Here is an 18359-nt window from a genome sequence, read left to right on the forward strand (position 1 = left end):
TTATTTTAAAACGAGATTTCCAATATATACATAATAGAAATCTACAAATTTAAAAGATTATATTTGTTCTCGTATAAATGGCTTCGATAAGACTAAAGATTTGATTGCGGTCCAAAATTAGCGAATCTTGTGAAAGAACAACATAAGAAACTGGTATCAGAAACGAGTAAAAATATCTGTTTGGTATTTTGTCGGTTTTAAAATAAAGAAAACACCTTTAATTTTATATTCGCGGCCATTTCAGACAGGAATGTTCTCGGGCAGCCGCTCATGTGACCGTTAGGGGTCCTGACTCGTGCGGTGCAGTTCATCATGGCGGCGAACAGTAGCAACAGCACGAGCGGTAAAAGCGTCGGAAAGCAGCCCTCTCCTTCTGCCGAGCAGGTAACGGCGAATTGGGTTTATTACAGTAACACACGAACATGTAATCCTCGCTGCGAGCGAGTAACGCGGCGGAACAAAACCAGAAAACTCCTCCTGTAAACAACAAAGCTGAAATCGCCCGACGCCCCTCATTGTAATGGACGAGTTCAGGTTTGGTCGCGTGTATTTGTGATGTGCTGCTGTGTATTGTGGTCGGTACAGACTGAGACGCAATGCAAATATCAGATGAGCTGCACGGGAGATGAAAGAGACTGTAAATTGATGAACCATCAAATCTGTGTAGTAGTGTCTCCACCCATTAGAAACTAGTACATGCCCTCCTGTCTCTTTAAGGAAGTGTGTCACTATTCCTGTCGTGGGACAGAAGAAACTACTGGAGTGACCCTTTTAGGCACACTGCCTAACAATGTCCTAGCTTATGAATAATATTATTGATGATGATATGTGTGTGTTGTGTGACTCAGGTGGTGGCGACCTTCCAGAGGATGAGGCAGGAGCAGCGCAGTATGGCCTCCAAAGCCGCAGAGTTTGAGATGGAGATCAATGAACACAGGTGTGTGTTTAACACATGACTTGCTGTGAAACCTTCCCTTCTTGCATGCACTGATTTCTGCCCTGCCAGAGTTATGCATTGGCATGAGGTCTTGTCTATATTGCATCTTCTGATAAATGATAATAGACCCTTTTCACAGACTCTGATGACGCACGATTCTGGCTAAACTGAGCATCACGATTTTAATTGTTTTTAAATAGAGATCACTCAGACAACTAAACAAAATAACATGCGATTAACTAGAGGTTCTGACGAAATGGTAATTGCTGCAGACGATTTAAAATGTTTAATTCAAACAAATTATTATTTTAAATCCGGTTGAGTGAATGATTCAATGACTCACTCATGAATATTACTGGATGAATCAGCGTTTTTATGAATGAATGATTCAGTGACAAACATTTTTAACAGTCACTTGTCGGCTGGCACCTACTGGAGTAACGATGTAATCGAAACCATCTTTATTTGAAGCGTCAAGTTACTTACGCTACCGTAGACGACAGTGTTTATATACTTAATGTACTTCTGTGATAATATGAATATTTATAAGAGAAATAATGATCATCTTTCAGCGATTATTCATACAGCTCTAGTTTCCATAGTTACTAACCTTGTAAATCTAGCATTTAATAAACATTATGTACATTTATAACACGTTACGTTGTGTTATTGCTATTAAATACAGAAAACTAGCCTGAGATTCTGATTATAAAACCTAAAGTCTCACTACGTCTCAAGCATACAATTAGAATAATGTTCTCATCATTTTATGAACATGATTCATATTTCAAGCAATTTAAAATCATCATGATGATCAGCGCGCATCTGAAGTGTCTCCGCTGAAGGAAATATTACATTATTTATCGACTCTAATACATCGGCCAAAATGTTATTATCGGGCCGATAATTAATAATAATAAATTAATTAATTATGGAATAATTTGGATAAGGAATTAAAATTGTGTATTTCACTTTATAAATTTAAGAAAATGTTTAAAAACATGGTGGTAAATTATTATATAATACAATATGAATCATTTTTTGTTAGTTTTTATTAATTTTAAAAAAATATTTAAAATATTGTACGAGTATCTGACATGTATACCTTGTTGTTATTGTTTCTTTTTCTGTTCTCTTGTCTTGGAATAATCGATTCCAGTGAAAAAGCGACACTCATTTGATTGATTAAATATGTATAAAGGGTAATAATAAGCAATAATTAATAAGCAAACGCTTTAGCCTACACCTTTTTCAGTTATTATGTATAACTTAATTTGTTGTTAAGAAAAATTGCCTGTGAGGACCGAAATAAATCTTACCAATTAATTAAATAACGTCCGATACCGATATATCGTGCATCCCCACATTTTTAGAAATGATGCGCATCATGGCATTTTTATGTGATATCCCAAAATGCACATAAGAATATATAGCTGATGATTTTCCACAAATGTGAAACCTCATGTTTAAAGCACTGATACTTGCACACATCTGTCCCGCTGTGCTTTAAAGGGATACTCCACTTTTTTTGGAAATAGGCTTATTTTACAACTCCCCCAGAGTTAAACTGTTGAGTTTTACCGTTTTTGAATCCATTCAGCCGATCTCCGGTTCTGGCGGTACCACTTTTAGCATAGCTTAGCTATATAGGAAAAATATCGAAACTCTTTGGTCATTTTTTTTTTGAGAAATGCTAATGGTCTTGTCCACTTCAATGATGTATGCTAAGCTATGCTGAAAGTGGTAGCGCCAGAACCGGAGATCGGCTGAATGGATTCAAAAACGGTAAAACTCAACAGTTTAACTCTGGGGGAGTTGTAAAATGAGCCTATTTCCAAAAAAAGTGGAGTATCCCTTTAAAGGCAGTGTGAGACACATGCTGTTGTTCTCACGCTCATCACTTCCTCTTCACAGCCTCGTCATTGACACACTAAAGGAAGTAGATCCCTCACGGAAGTGCTTTCGTCTAGTCGGCGGCGTGCTCGTGGAGCGGACCGTCAAAGAAGTTCTGCCAGCGTTGGAAAACAATAAAGAACAGGTATGAATCTGCCTTGTCCATAGGGCTGTGCTCAAAATATCGATACGACGATACATAGTCATGAACTCCTGACGATGCGTGTATCGATACAGCAACTGCTGTATCGATACTGTCATGCTTTTGAATGTAGCCAATTCAGGGCTCGAATTTCAGCACGGGATTGCGAGTATTACTTATTATTCTAACCATATATATTCGATATAACATCGAATTAGTCATTTTAAAACATTCTGAAAGACACAATTTCACAAACAGCGTGAGTGTTCAGCTGTGCCGCGTCTTCTGTCTCTATCTCAAAATGGGTTGCTCAAGGCAAGCGTCAAACGCGCTGAAGGCGGCGATACACTCTCGCTTTCGGGAGTTGGGACATGACGGAATATTCACTTGCATATTCGGGCCAGTATTGCATTGTCACTTAAGTTTACCATTCGCTCGTCTTTTTAAGTCTTACCACGCAAAACATTCAAGCGATTTTAAACTATTCAGTGCTCGCACGCTCTCTGAGAGATGGTTTTCTCTGCATGCATACATAGAGTAAAGCCGCCTCACAAACAGCCTGTGAGTAACAAAAGTTCTTTTTCACGGATTATATCGCTTTTACGGACAAAAACAAGCAAATTGATGTCAAAAATGTCAGTCTTGGTGAGTATCCAACACAGTCGGTTAATGCATGTGACAGCATAATGAACACAGGATCCGTGCACTAGCTCTTAAAGTGACGGCAGCCATGTGTGTCTGTCATTAATATTGTCGTCAAAACAAAAAAAGATAGCTTTAATTATAAGGAATCTGGATTTATAGCCAATGTATTTAATTTAGTCAGGACTAAAATACTACCCAATGTTATTGTACATTTAATTACTTTAAGTTTCTGTAGTATTTCTGAATACTAGTGCTAGACCTATTCAAAAAAAATTCTCTTTATTGGTAGGCTATCTTTATTCTATTGTATTTATTTGTTTAAAATGATTTCAACGTAATGTAAAGAAATTACTTTGTTTGGTGCACATTCCAACACTTATTTAATTGAACTCTCATTGTTTTTTAATGACAAAAACTAAATAGTTTTTCAGTTATCACAACTGTTATAACACTGTTTATTCAATAAAGATATTACTCTGCTCAAAAGAAATTTTAATTCCAAATTGATCCATATCGTGATACGTATCGTAGCGTGGCTTTAGCATCGTGATGCGTATCGTATCGTGACATTGTTGGTGATACACAGCCCTACTTGTCCACACTAATACGCTTTTGTTTGAAAACGCATCTTTTTCCTCTGCGTTTAGGCCTTCTGTTCACACTGAGACGGCATTTTTATCGATGAAAACAAAGCTTTTTAAAACGCTCTCCAAAGTGGATACGTTTGAAAACGCAGTTTTCGCGCTGTAGTGGGGACTGCAAACGTAGGAATTTAAAAACGATGGTGTAAGCAATAAGGTACGAGAGGCTTTTGACTTATTCACGATACAGCTCTAGCCTCGAGTAGCTTATTGCTTTTATAAAACGGTTACCACACAATACAAATATTAAAGGCGAAAAATATGTATCTGTGCAACTTTAATGAAGTAAAATCACTAAAAGCCTTCCTTCCGCTGGAAAAAATAGTCCCTGGCTGTAAACAGCAACAGAAGTTACATACATTATTTCGCCTTTAGATGTCGGCAAATACTGTCTTGAGTGTAGGGCTGCAACAACTAATCGATAAAATCGATAATAATCGATTATGAAAATCGTTGTCAACAAATGTCATTATCGATTAGTTGGTCTGCTTACGTCATGGGGAGCGTTTACTGGTGATTGGTTGAAACGGGCCAATCAGGATGCTCTCTGTCTTACACGCGCTTTATGAGGCACACACGCAAGGTCTCTCTCCCTCCGTTGCTCTGCCCCGCGCTCGCGCTACACGGTTTGGAGCACAGTCTCTTCTGTCTCGCATGCTCGCTCAAATCCCGGGAGTTTGAACTAATTTGCGAGGATCAGGGAGCCGCTATCAATATGCGGGTGACTTCCAGAACTTCCGGGAGACTTGGGATGTCTGTATTTTGCGTCTCGAGCATCAGGTTGCGCAATCAGTTCACTCCCACCATAAGTGATGGATTAAAATAGTGCTACCGCAGAAATATTAAATTAAAACGGTCTTTACAAAGCGAAGCACTAAATATAAAGGCAGTTAATAACAGCAGCAGTAAATTATTGTTTTTTTAGTCACTGTACTCAGTGGTTTTCAGCGAATGTTTGTGCACTAATGCATCATTTTTCCTGTCTTTTTAATCAGGCCTGTTAGCTTGCTGCGTACCTCCATTACGTTCTCTTTATATAGCATTTGTCTACTATTAAGTTTTAATTGTTTTTCAAACGCGATCTACTGCGGCTCTGTTCACACGCTTGTTTTCAGTCTTTCTATATTTATTTTTACAAATTATCCTTAATTCAATTAATTTTAAATAAAAATTAAATGAATTATATATTTGAGATTTTTTTAGTATATATCTTCACATCTGAACAACATGTCTGTAAATTTGTTTTAACAAAAATTGTGTTAAAACAATATGTTGGATATAAATGTTTTTTTTTTTACATTAATCATGGTTGTCAACTTGCCATCAGCAATTATCATTAAAAACAATGCAAATATTGATATTTGTAAAACTCAATGTGTGGCTTTTGCACTTTTTAAAGTACACTTTTACACATAAATATCCTAATTTAGGGTTTTAGGTAACACTTTATTTTACGGTGTCCTTGTTACATATGTTACATGTACTTACTGTAGTAAAAACAGTGAATTATGCATAATTACATGCAACTAACCCTCAAACTAATCCTACCCTATTCCTATAGTAAGTACATGTAGTTACTTAATATTACTCTGTACTTAAATATATAATTACACTGTAACAAGGACACCTTAAAATAAAGTGTAACCGGGTTTTATTTAGTCATAATAAACAAAAAATCTAATTGAATTTTTTACCCGATTAATCGGAAAAAAATAATCGTCCGATTAATCGATTATCAAAATAATCGTTAGTTGCAGCCCTACTTGAGTGAGTCGGTCAGTAGAGAAGACTTACATTGAAAGGACTCAAACTTGTGATCACGGAGAAGGAAGACGCAACTGACAGATGACTGTCGGCACGGGAAAACCCTTAACTGTTAAAAGGACAAGATATCGCAGCGGACATTCAAACTGATATTCTATCACGAATATAGGACTGACCTGAAGGAAAATGCTACATCTACTGTAAATGCATGTACACTCGTTTACTCGATCTCTCACAATACTCTACTATACAATGAACCATAGAGGTATACACTAGATGTCGCCTTGGGGTTCTAAGCATGCGTCAAAACCGCCGCCATCTTGGAACAGGGGTCTTGTCATAGGAAGTAGCTCTAGGTAACGCTGCTATCTCCGCCTGTACTTCGAGTTCATGGATTTTCCGACTTTTGTGCTGCGTATGGATGTTCACACGAACGAAATCTGAACTAGGAAGAATGTTTTAAAAAAAAATATTTTAATTTTCTCTGGACTCTATGATAAATACATGTCTGACCATTGAAACGAACCAAAACAACTAGAAAATCGCATTCATGACGATTTATGGTGAGTTTTATTTCCGTTAGACCTTTGCCTACATTGACGCTTATGCATTAAAGAGGAGGGGCTCCCCTGTGCCATGATGTGCTACAGCGCCAAGGCGACATCTAGTGTGTATATCTATGACAATGAACAATATCAATGAGATCAAACATGTTTGCCAAGTTGCTAAGAGTGGATGCTAGGGGTGTTGTGTAGTGATGCATAGAACCGTTGGGTGAAGCGGTCATAGCCGTGTTTTATCGTGAATAAAAGGGGTAATGCGCAACATTCTTCCGGGTTCTACAAAACGGGTATAACTACTTCCGGTCGTCAGCTACTGAGGTAAACACAGCACAGTAATGGCGACATTTATAGCCGGTGTTTACAGGAGCTACCCATTTCAGATGTATACCGTATTGCCAAACGAACGTCCAGAGCCCCGAGTGCTCTGTTAGATAAAGGATTTAAGTTTTACGCCTCATTTAACGTTACTCATGATTATGAAGGTATAAGACAGTGCTGTGTCTCCTTACCCCATAGTTAATTTCCCCCGACACAGAACAGATCGGTACGCAACAAAAACTGCCGTTCGGATGTTCTCGTTTCTGATACTTCAGCATTCGTGACATTTTAATTAAAACGGAAATAAGAATTGTATTATAAAAAAAGCGAAAATTAAAGGATTAGTTCACCTCAGAATGAAAACTTCCTGATAATTTACTCACCCCAATGCCATCCAAGATGTTCATGTCTTTCTTTCTTCAGTGGAAAAGAAAGTAAGTTTTTTCAGGAAAACATTTCAGGATTTTTCTCCACACAATGGACAAGATGAACAATTGTGGTTACAAAAAGTATAAATGTTTATTTTTTTTAGAATATGAACGATTGTTTCGCTAAATAAGACCCTATTCCTCTCAAAACCCTTTGAAACTGCATTGATTTGGACTTCAACATGTTGCTTGAAGTCCATTGTGTGGAGAAAAATCCTGAAATGTTTTCCTCAAAAATCTTAAATTTCTTTTCCACTGAGGAAAGAAAGACATGAACATCTTGGATGGCATTGGGGTGAGTAAATTATCAGGAAATTTTCCTTTTGAGGTGAACTAATCCTTTAAATTACCTCAGAGATCACCTAACCGCTTCAAACCGGAAATGCTTAGACCTGTTTTCCGGTTCGAACGTTGGGCGCTCCGCATAACCCCTATTGACCAATCACAATCAAGGACTGGAACTAACCGTCATGTGACGCATAATGAACCCATAGATATTCGTGTTTGTACCGGTATTGTGCCTGTTATGTGCTATTCACTTTCACACAGTTGCTAAAATATGTTACTTTGCGCACTCTTCATATCACAGTCCTGCAAAGATGACAGAAAATGTACTCGCATTTGCTGAGCAAAACATGAGAGCAGTCGCGTTTCACACCAAACATATCCACCTTATTCCTACGCCCCATGATGCTTTGCGCGAATTATGGGTGTAACTAAAGCTGTAAACAATCAGTGAAAGGCTCGCTCTAAGAACGCAATACGTTAAAAAAGTGTCACAATGAGTTAAAATGAAATTTAAAAGTTTAAAAGAATCAACAAGGTACTTTCAACAGACCAAAAATAGCCCCAAAAGCGCGAGTCTTTGGTTAAATATCACTGTAGTAGGCAAATATATTGTATAACAAGCCTTAATCAAAAATATTCATTAACTTCAGCATTACGTGACACTATATCAAAGTGATTTCCTTCATTTTGACAGATTATAAATTGCATTTACCTGTGAAAACAAACCTGGAAAGAGACGTGAGGATTTGAGGAGAATAACGAGAGATTCTTCGTGCATTCCAGTGAATTATTATCGTAAATTAAATTCGGGAGAACAGACCACAAATGTGCCGTATATGTTGTACTTTTTCCATACTTTTACAGCGGATTGCAAAGGAAAAAATAAAAATCATCATGAGGAGAAGAAAGCATGCAGCGACTGAAGAGCTCTTGCCATAGATATTCTTGTTATATGTCAGTGTCACGTTAAAATACCAAGTATAACGTTATTCTCATGATGTCTGAAAATAAATCATGAAGGAAAATTGACAGCTCATCCAGTCAAACTAACGGATCAGCTTTATTTGTAGGGCAACCTTATGATTTTTAATGATTCGTTTCAGCCTTTTTGTATGGAAGTTTCCCAAACCGGAAGTGCCACCCATAATTCAAAACGCAGTAAGGTCGTCAGGAATAAGGTGGATAATGGTGAGTGAGCGCGACCTGGACGCGTCAGTGAATCGGGAGATATTTTGCTAAACACAATGAGCCTGCCAGATAAATTGCGCGATAAAGTATACGTACGTATATGTGCTGTTTTGCTTGCTTTATTTCATTGTATGTAATTTGTACATTTTTGTAGGCTACTTATAATTTTGATACCTTGGCATTAATAAAAATAAATAAATTGCACGATAACTTTATCATGTATTTTCCGTCTGTATCATCTCAGTGAGGTTTTACACATGTGCAGTAAAGACGAATTTTAGCATTTTGAAAACGCTAGCGTGGACTGAGAGCATTTTGAAAACGCTAGCGTGGACTGAGAGCATTTTGAAAACGCTAGCGTGGACTGAGAGCATTTTGAAAACGCTAGCGTGGACTGAGAGCATTTTGAAAACGCTAGCGTGGACTGAGAGCATTTTGAAAACGCTAGCGTGGACTGAGCATTTTGAAAACGCTAGCGTGGACTGAGAGCGGTTTTAAAATGTATCCGGATGAATGTAGACGTAGCCACGAATGTTTGCTTGTGGTAAACGATGCATTCTCACAGTTTCTGTCTGTCCGATCAGATCTCGAAGATCGTGGAGACGCTGAACACACAGATGCAGGCTAAAGGGCGCGAGCTGACGGAATACCGCGAGCGCTACAACATCCGGTTAGTGGGAGAGGACGAGAAGCAGGGCAAAGCGGACGCCAGTCAAGCCAAAGACAGCGAAGCCGGCTCTAAAGGCGGCGCGGGAGTGCTCGTCTCGTAGGGCATCGCTGCTGTAGATGCCGCTGGCGCTTTAATATTGGCGGAGAGACTGAGTCGGCATGTCTCCATTTAGTCTTACACACGAAAGAGAGTGAAAGTCACATTTTGTACATTCATTATATTAGAACATAAAACACTGAACGTTCATGTCATTTCTTTGTTTTCACAATTTTCCCGTTATTTGCTTTTAAGTCCAATTTATGGCAAGTAAACATTCAACAAAACTAGACTCAACATCCATTGATGTGCCGTGACCGCATGAATCCACCATCCTCCGAACGGTTAGACTTTCACTGCTCTAGGACTGCAGTAATAACTAGTGTTTGCAGAATGAGATGAGTGTGACGGCCAGCGACTGTCTCGGGCCGCGGATCGCTGACTGTCGACCGCAGATCTACTCCATCGTCTATCATGTCACGACTGTACGTCTGTGGACGAAGCCTTATGTTTGATTTGTTTTTGTGGTTGTTTTGGTTATTGAATTAAAAATACAGTTGAGCAAGATCTTTTCACAGTGTTGCGTGTTCTGTTTGCCACTAAATTCACACACAAAATACATAAAAAGAGTGTGTGTGTGTGTGTTGCTGTTCACCATCAGTTATTAACTTGTGAAATAAAATTATTATAATGATCAAATATTCATTGTTTATATTTTCAAGTACGATTGTATTATTACTATAGTAATGTCTTTTTATAGCGTTAAGAATAATAGTATAAAACTGTTCAAATTGACTGGGTTTATAAAAAAAACTGTAAATAAAATGTGGATTATCACAACTAAACAGAGGTTTGAGTCCACTTAAACGCTAAAAAAATCAATAAAATGTTTGTGTTAGTTTTTTATGAGATGAAATGTTTATATTTTGAGCCCCATACTGTAAATAATTTATTTCTCAGGAGGAACTTTAAGAAAATATTTGAGGTCAAATACCCTACTGACACTAGGTACTATTTGGGCTGTGAAATTTAGCTAATGTGACCACATATTTAGACATTTTAAATGTAAAAAAAGTGTATTATGATATGCAAAATACATAGTATTTTTGTTTCATACACACATTTAAAAGGGTTGAGTTTATGTATATTTTAACCAATCGTTGATAAAACTTGCCTCACGAATTGACTGGAAAAAAAACGATCTTTGTTTTTTTTTAAATAAATATGTAATCGAGTAACGGTTTTTATGTAATATTTTAAAATACAGAAATATTACCATATTTATATACCATGGTAAGTGCACGAAACAATGTATATTATAGAGAAATCGCCCACGGGACGGGTTTATGTAGCCGTTTAGCCAATTGCTGTGAACATGTTGATGACATGACATAAAATTTAGCCAATCAGCGTCCTCAAATCTTATCCGAATTTATTTATTTAAATTTCTGTATGGTCACATGTCTGAGGAGTGTTTTAAAATGGATATTCGCATGTTTTTATATGAGTTTGAGAAGGTAAGTCTTTATCTAACACTCAAGCACTTACTCTGACGGAGGAACTGATGATGTCGCCCCGTCCTGCAGTTTCGACACATTCAGAATGATGTTATTTTCCACTTGTGTTTTGGTGCATTTAATAATTCTGAACGGATCAGTATAGTATCTATTTGCAGTCTGGTCAGGGCTGGTATAATGGTCTGATGGCATCTCCATGTGGTCCTGCTTAGTATTGCAGCTAATATTGCACAATATTACTGTTATTACAAATAAATGCAGCCTCAATGGGCAAAAGACTTCATTCAAAAACATTAAAAATAGTCATGTTTCCTGACCGGTACTGTATATATAGCTCTTAACAAATGTAACATTTATTTTTCCTCACATTTTTTGCTGTTGCACTGTATACATAAATTGTGAATTATTACGATTAAAAAGTATATTTAAATTTACCTTTAAGAAAGCTTGGAGAACAAGTTTTGTGAGGATCACCCTCAAACTTAATCCTGAACTTGGTAAATCAATTATCTTTATTTAAAGTATTTTTTTTTTTTTTTTTTTTACCCGTGTAGAATTAAATACTGGGATCATGCTACAACTGTTGGATGTGGCACAGCATGATCTAGCACGTTTCCATCAGCTGCCACTGGTACTATCATGTACAAAAATCCGAAAGTACTATCTGTTCGTGTAGCTTAGCGCTTTCTGAGTATATTTAGCATATTGTACAATAAGATTGAAAGGTTTCCGGGATCTAGTATTTATCAAAATAAAAATAAAGTTATCGACGAGGATGGGATTCGAACCCACGCGTGCAGAGCACAATGGATTAGCAGTCCATCGCCTTAACCACTCGGCCACCTCGTCGCTTGCGTCCACGAATCTTAACTAAACCTTTTTGATTGTCGCTAATAGTCAATAACAGATACGAGTATTTACTGACATTTCGTCTGATTGCTAATAACAGGGAGTGTTTATAAAATCGAAACCATCGCACAGACGTATTCCAGAACACATTTTAGAGAGACGAGCCCGTTCTAGGGTGTTTACGGTAAGCGGAACGGTAAACACGCATGCGCAGTGCGTGCTCTTCCCGAACGCTTTTCTCTTCTGCTCGTTCACAGGCGTCTAACGGGCGTCTTTTCGCATGCATCCAAACATGCAAGTCAATTCACGCTCAATCTGACCTGCACTTCATCTTGCTGCAATGCAATGCAAGTCAATGCAATGTCTGCTGCATGCATGAGGGCTGCATAGCTAGAGCTAGTGTTGCCCTGGCTAACCCTAGCTGATCTGTACTGTAGCCATAGACACCATTTGAGAATATTTAATTAATATTCACTAAAAGGTACCAGTAATTGTAATGCATTTCTCTAAAAAATGCTCAGTGTTTAAGGTGGTGCTCAGTGCGCTTCTCATTGTTGCACTGTTGCAGCTTTTATATCTGTCTTTCCTTTCAAAACTGCATGGCAAACAGCAGCGCTACAAGTTTTCAGAGCTGTTCGGATCCAAAAAAACTGCAAACCAAGATGAGAAGAACCCCAGACGGGAACATCTCAGATACTCTTTATCCACAGGCGGCATCTTCGATGGCAGCGGACAGTATCGTGTGTATAAGAACCTGATTAAAAGTGACTTCTCCACCAATCAGAAGCCAGGAGCAGATTCCAGATCGCACCATCTGGCGTTGGCCACGCATACGACGATCAACAACCTTCACCATTTGAACTCTCTGCTTGAGCGCTGGCAGAATCCTCTTTCTATAGCTATATTCGCCCACGGACAAGATGTCAAGTTCGCGACGGCCTTCGCCTACGCCCTCAGCTTGTTTTGCCCTCAAGTTAAAGCGTTGGTTGACTTCCACCTGGTCTGCCTTTCAGGAGAAACGGCCAGTTTTCCAGAGCAGGATCGAGAGCACTTCGCCGGTCTCGAGGAGAAGGGCTGTTCCGGTGTCTTCGCGAATCTCGAATCCCACCGAGACAAGTATAAAAACTACGCCATTGGAAACAACGTCTCGTACCCGAACAACCTTCTCCGAAACGTGGCCCGCAGCGGCACAGACTCGGCCTACATCCTGGTCATCGACGTCGACATGATTCCCAGTGCCAATTTGCACCACCAGTTCGTGACCATGCTAATGAAACGTGAACCCGCCGCGGACGAGGTCCTCGTTCTTCCAGCGTTCGAGATCAGACACACGCGTAAAATGCCCGGGTCGAAGCCAGAGCTGGTGCAACTCTATCAGGTCGGAGAGGTGAGGCCGTTCTACGATGAGCTGTGCCCTCGCTGTCAGGCTCCCACTAACTACTCCCAGTGGGTCAACCGGGCCAGCCGAAGCTCTGGGCCGCTGGAGGTGGCGTACACCTTAAACTGGGCCGATCCCTGGGAGCCGTTCTACATCGGCGCTCGATCGGTTCCTCTCTACGACGAGAGCTTCCGGCAGTACGGCTTCAACCGGATCAGTCAGGTGAGTGGGTTTGTACAAATAATCAGTTAGCTAATTCGCCTTTGGCTAAGCCACACCCTAGAATGTAGATTGACCAATCACAGCGCAGCCAAGAACGAGCTCCCACAGAGGTCCGACACTTTTTCACAGCGCTCCATTGACTTTAACACGGGCGTCTCAAATGTTGGTCTTGGCAGACTATTACCGTCGTAGTTTTATCAAAAATATGGTTAAACGTTGTGCCTGGGGCATTTGTAACACAGATGCGCGTTTCCCAGAGAGGTTGGAGGGGGGTGTCCGTTTTTTTCCCTTCACAAACCGAAGTCAAATCCTGACAAGTGTCGTCTAGCACACGCTGCTAATAAATGCAACGTTTTACTCGCGTAGTCCGTTTGTTTTGTAATAACGATTATAGAAGTAAATAGAGACCTACCCAGCTTTGCATGAACAGTGTTGCTCCTTGATATTGTTAGTCCCAGCGTCCGCCTCGATTAGTAGGATATGCGGTGGGTCATTTTTTGACTGTGACCGGTATGCTTTTGCCTCTGTTTGGATGCCTGGTTGTTCCTTGCGTTTCACCTGTATGTCGTGAATATAGCCTTCGAACGTATATTGCAGCCCCTTTTGCCTACTTCTATCGGACACTTTATTTGCTGCTTTATAAGTTTGATACAATTTCAGCAGGAAGAGCTGTCACAGCATAAGCCATGTTGATACCAGAGCCCAGATTAAGTTTGTTTGTCGGACGTAGCAACAGTAACTAAGGAGGGCGGGGCTTAGCCAAAGGCGAATTGCAGAGTCGTGCAAAATAAAGCATTATTTTTTTTATTATTTTTTTTATTAATAAATATTGTAAGTATAATATTCTAAACAAGTAGACTAGAACCAACGTGATCTGAAAACCTTCTTATGGTGCAAAATATGAGTTTATTTTCTTCCTTGATTCCCGGCTCAGTTACTCACTGACGGCCTCTCTCTCTTCTCTCCAGGCCTGCGAGCTTCACGTCGCTGGCTACCGGTTCTCCGTCCTGAGCAATGCGTTTGTGGTGCACAAGGGCTTCAAGGTCCAGGGAGAGTTTCACAGCAGGAAGGACGAGGAGAACCGCAAGAACCGGGTCCTCTTCCGCAGCTTTAAGGAGAGCCTGAAGGACAAGTATCCCAACTCTCCTCGCCACTGCTGAGGAAACCTGTCAATCAAATCCTCAAACACACCTTCCAGACGCTCAGAGGAAAACACTGACTAAACTAAGAACCTGTTTGAATTTACACCCATTTCAAAACAACAACAACAAACTCTACTGTATAAGAGAATGCGCATCATTTTATTTATAATGCTTTTAAAGAGAGAAACTCAATAAAAATTATCCTTTTTGTTTATAATGACTAAAATGTTTTTTTTTTGTTTTTAAAAAAAAAGTGTGACGCCTTTGGATTGTGAGAGCAAGATTTAAAGCTATTTATTGATTCCGTTGTCTTGTTCTCTGTAGTTTAATGTATTATTTAACCTGAGAAATGTTTATCTAAGTAAATAAGAAGTTATGAACGTTGCTCGCACTAATAATAGAGTTTAAGAGGCGAGATGTTGTGACTGTACGGGTGCATGTGTTCGAGTTTGACGAGACGGATTAGTTGTAAAGCTATTAACATATTAGGGTCGATAGGCCACCTTTATGCTAATGACGGCTCCAAAGACGCTCTAAGAACCTGATGATAATACAGCGTCTGAACATCATATTAGTGTTTTAATTATATCTGACTTGTGGATTAGGGGTAGATGACAATGAAGCAACATTAGATTAATGCAGGAATTTACAGGTTTTAGTGACTGAATGATGAACAAGCAATACTGTGTGTGTGTGTCACTGATATTTACATGAACTGTAAGAGATGTGAAGTGTTTAACACTGAACGGGGCTTGTTTGTATTGGCCTTTTAGGAAGCTAAATTTAAAAAGATATCCCTTTTTCTTTTTGTTTAAATTTTTTTTAAATACTTTTTTTTTCTTGCCTGATATCAAATGTAATTTTTCATATGATATCGAGTGTATTTTTACATCAGTTTACAATAGTATTATTATTTAGCCAGTTATTATCTTGTCATAGTAGCTCCTTTTGGTTATTTATCTCTTGTTTTGCCCTGATAGTGTCGTGTATTGACAGCATGAATGTTGTGACGTTTGAACACTGGAAACCTTATTGTGATACTGAAGAGAAAATTACTGTTTTATAAAATTCTGACACGGTATGAACATGTAATTCTTTGAACATTGTTTTTGTTATTGTTGAATGACAAATGAGTTCTCCTGTTGTTATTATTATTGATACTGACTTGTTTGTTTTGTATCTTGTTACATAAATCTACAACATTTGTGTTGGTGGTGATCTTTAAGATTATCAGGACTATCAAGGTCAAAGTTTAGCACCTTTTACACAAGTAAAGCAAAAAGACACACATAGTAAAACAGAATATGTCAAAAATTCAAACCAAAAACCTAAAAAATTCAAACAGAAAATGTATAATAACTTACTGACTCTTGTTCGATCTCGTTTATCAAAATGAACAAATCTTTTTTCGAGTCATTTCGTTCATTCAAGTGGCTTTAAACGTTATACTTTTAACAGCCAAATTCCCCAAACATATCCACCAACGCAATCCTGATAATATTCTGAATTCAGAAATCATTATAATGCAGTCAAAAATAATTTACAGGGAACATAACATAACATACAGGGCAAACATAAATAATTACTTTACCTTCCGAGTCTTTCGTTCATTTGTCACGTGACATGAATGGATCGTTCATGAATGACCAATCACTAATAGTCTGGTACATCACAAAAACTGCAACCCCATAGCATTTAAAAAATGCATACAAAAACCCCCCAAGTTACTGGTAAGCCTGAGAAAAGGTCGGTTTTAATTAATGCTTTAAAAACGTTTAATGTGGGAGAAACTCTAATCGTTAAAGGTAGTGTGTCCCAAAGTTTTGGAGCAAAAAAGAAAGTGAAATCTCCTTTTGTTTTCAAACGAGCTTTCGGGACATTTAATAACAGCTGAGATGAAGATCTAAGTGATCTCTGAGGAGAATAAAAACTTAAAAGTTCTGATATATAAATCGGGGCAAGTCCATGTAGAGCTTTTAACGCATAAATTAAAACCTTAAAATCAATTCTTTGTTTCACAGGGAGACAATGGAGAGAGGCCTGGATAGGTGAAATATGTTCCCTCTTTTTTGTCCCACAGGAAACGAGCTTCAGCATTTTGGACAATCTGTAATCGTGGGAATGATGACTGACTAATTCCAGCATACAAGGCATTACAGTAATCAAGTCTTGAGGAAATAAAAGCGTGAATAACAGTCTCAAAATCCCTAAAAGTAAGAAGGTGATTGTTTGACTGAAAATTCCCCAAGAAAGCACTGTATTTGTCAATCTGCGGTTTGGACCCAAACAGGATAACCTCTGTCTTGTTTTCATTCAATTGAAGAAAATTTTCATCCATCTATTCTCTAATATCCTTTAAACATGCTAGCAGGGAAGGAATAGAAGGAATAGAATCACTAGAGTCTAATGGTAAATAGAGCTGGGTAAATCATCTGATGTGATAGATCTTGTGATGCTCAAAGTTCGAGTGCAGTGGAAGCATGTAAAGTGAAAATAAAACTGGACCCAGGATCGAACCTTGTGGCACCCCACAGGTGATTTGGCACTGGGGAAGATGAAAATTCTCCAATTTCTACAGATAATATACTCCTATTTGAAAGATAAGACTCAAACCACACTAAGGCAGTATCACAGATGCCATCTTTTTAACAAAATACAATGATCCACGGTGTCAAAAGCTGCACTTAAATCCAACAGAACAAGAACTGCAGTTTCCAGAGTCAACTGATAACAAAATATCATGTGTCGCTCTTAATAGGGCAGACTCAGTACTGTGCTTGGCTTTAAAAGCAGACTGAAAAGGATCTATGTTATTTAAAAAAAAATTAGCAAGGGGTGAGCCACAGCATGTTTTAAACTAGATGGATCAGTGGATCAGAGAGGCATTTATAATGGAAAGTACACTAAGTAAAACAACATCCAATACCTCCTTAAAAAGGACAGCGGGAATAGTATCAAGAGAACAAGTGGTTAAGCTCATATTAGCAAATCAGAGTGAGATATAGTCTGAAAAGCAGACAGACTAGAAGAACTAATCTGTAAATTATAACAAATTTTGGATGAGGATAATAAAATCAGGGACCTAATGCCAATAATCTTGTCTATGAAGAAGCTGTTAACTTCTCACGCAGATCAGGACTTGGAACAAAAGCGGATGCAATTTGGGGATTCAACAAAGAGTTTAGAGTGGAAAATAGTGTCTTCGGACAAAGTTTTTTGCAATCAAACTGGAAAAATAGTTAGCCCTTGATAAACTTCCTGATATTGAGACAGACTAGCTTGCAAAAAATGATAAGAAATTTGCAGTTTGTCCCGTTTCCATATTCTTTCTGCCCTTCTACATTTTTTCCCTAAAGCTCTAATGTCTTCGTTTAGGCAGGGCTGCGTATTTCTTTTTTCGTTTTTAACCTTTGAGAGGGGCAACTGCATTTAATACTTCAGTACAAGAAGCATTGAAGTGTATAACCATATCCTCAACATCCATGCCTTGTGATGCCGAATTGGTACCTGCTGCCGAAGCTAAAAACAAATCCTTAAAATTGGTAGCGGTAGATGAATTTAAGGGGCGAGCAAGAAAAGTAGATGGTTGGTATACAGAGCTGGAAATAGAGAACTCACAGTCAAACACAACAGGGCAATGATCAGACAAACTAGTATCACTTAGAGAAACCTGAGGATAACACAAGATCAAGTGTATGCCCTAACTTATGTGTAGGGCCAGATACTGATTGATTAAAG

General features: G+C 38.6%; 2 protein-coding genes and 1 non-coding gene across 3 annotated transcripts; 2 read left to right on the forward strand and 1 right to left on the reverse strand.

The window, feature by feature from the left end:
- Window positions 1–269: 269 nt before the first annotated feature.
- Window positions 270–9708, forward strand: pfdn2 (prefoldin subunit 2). The gene is made up of 4 exons (XM_056246453.1): window positions 270–384; window positions 849–937; window positions 2852–2975; window positions 9392–9708. The coding sequence occupies exons 1-4, from the start codon at window positions 313–315 to the stop codon at window positions 9575–9577; spliced, it is 471 nt and encodes a 156-aa protein (XP_056102428.1). The 5' UTR covers window positions 270–312; the 3' UTR covers window positions 9578–9708.
- A 2089-nt stretch (window positions 9709–11797) lies between these two features.
- trnas-gcu (transfer RNA serine (anticodon GCU)) lies at window positions 11798–11879 on the reverse strand. Its single transcript has one exon. It is a non-coding gene; the product is annotated as a tRNA-Ser (tRNA).
- A 192-nt stretch (window positions 11880–12071) lies between these two features.
- On the forward strand, window positions 12072–14718 carry b4gat1 (beta-1,4-glucuronyltransferase 1). Its single transcript, XM_056246445.1, has 2 exons — window positions 12072–13479; window positions 14448–14718. The coding sequence occupies exons 1-2, from the start codon at window positions 12376–12378 to the stop codon at window positions 14637–14639; spliced, it is 1296 nt and encodes a 431-aa protein (XP_056102420.1). The 5' UTR covers window positions 12072–12375; the 3' UTR covers window positions 14640–14718.
- The last annotated feature ends 3641 nt before the right edge of the window (window positions 14719–18359 follow it).

This window comes from Rhinichthys klamathensis, unplaced genomic scaffold, assembly GCF_029890125.1.
Source record: "Rhinichthys klamathensis goyatoka isolate OS25496 unplaced genomic scaffold, OSU_Roscu_1.1 h1tg000039l_1, whole genome shotgun sequence".
Lineage (NCBI taxonomy): Eukaryota > Metazoa > Chordata > Actinopteri > Cypriniformes > Leuciscidae > Rhinichthys > Rhinichthys klamathensis.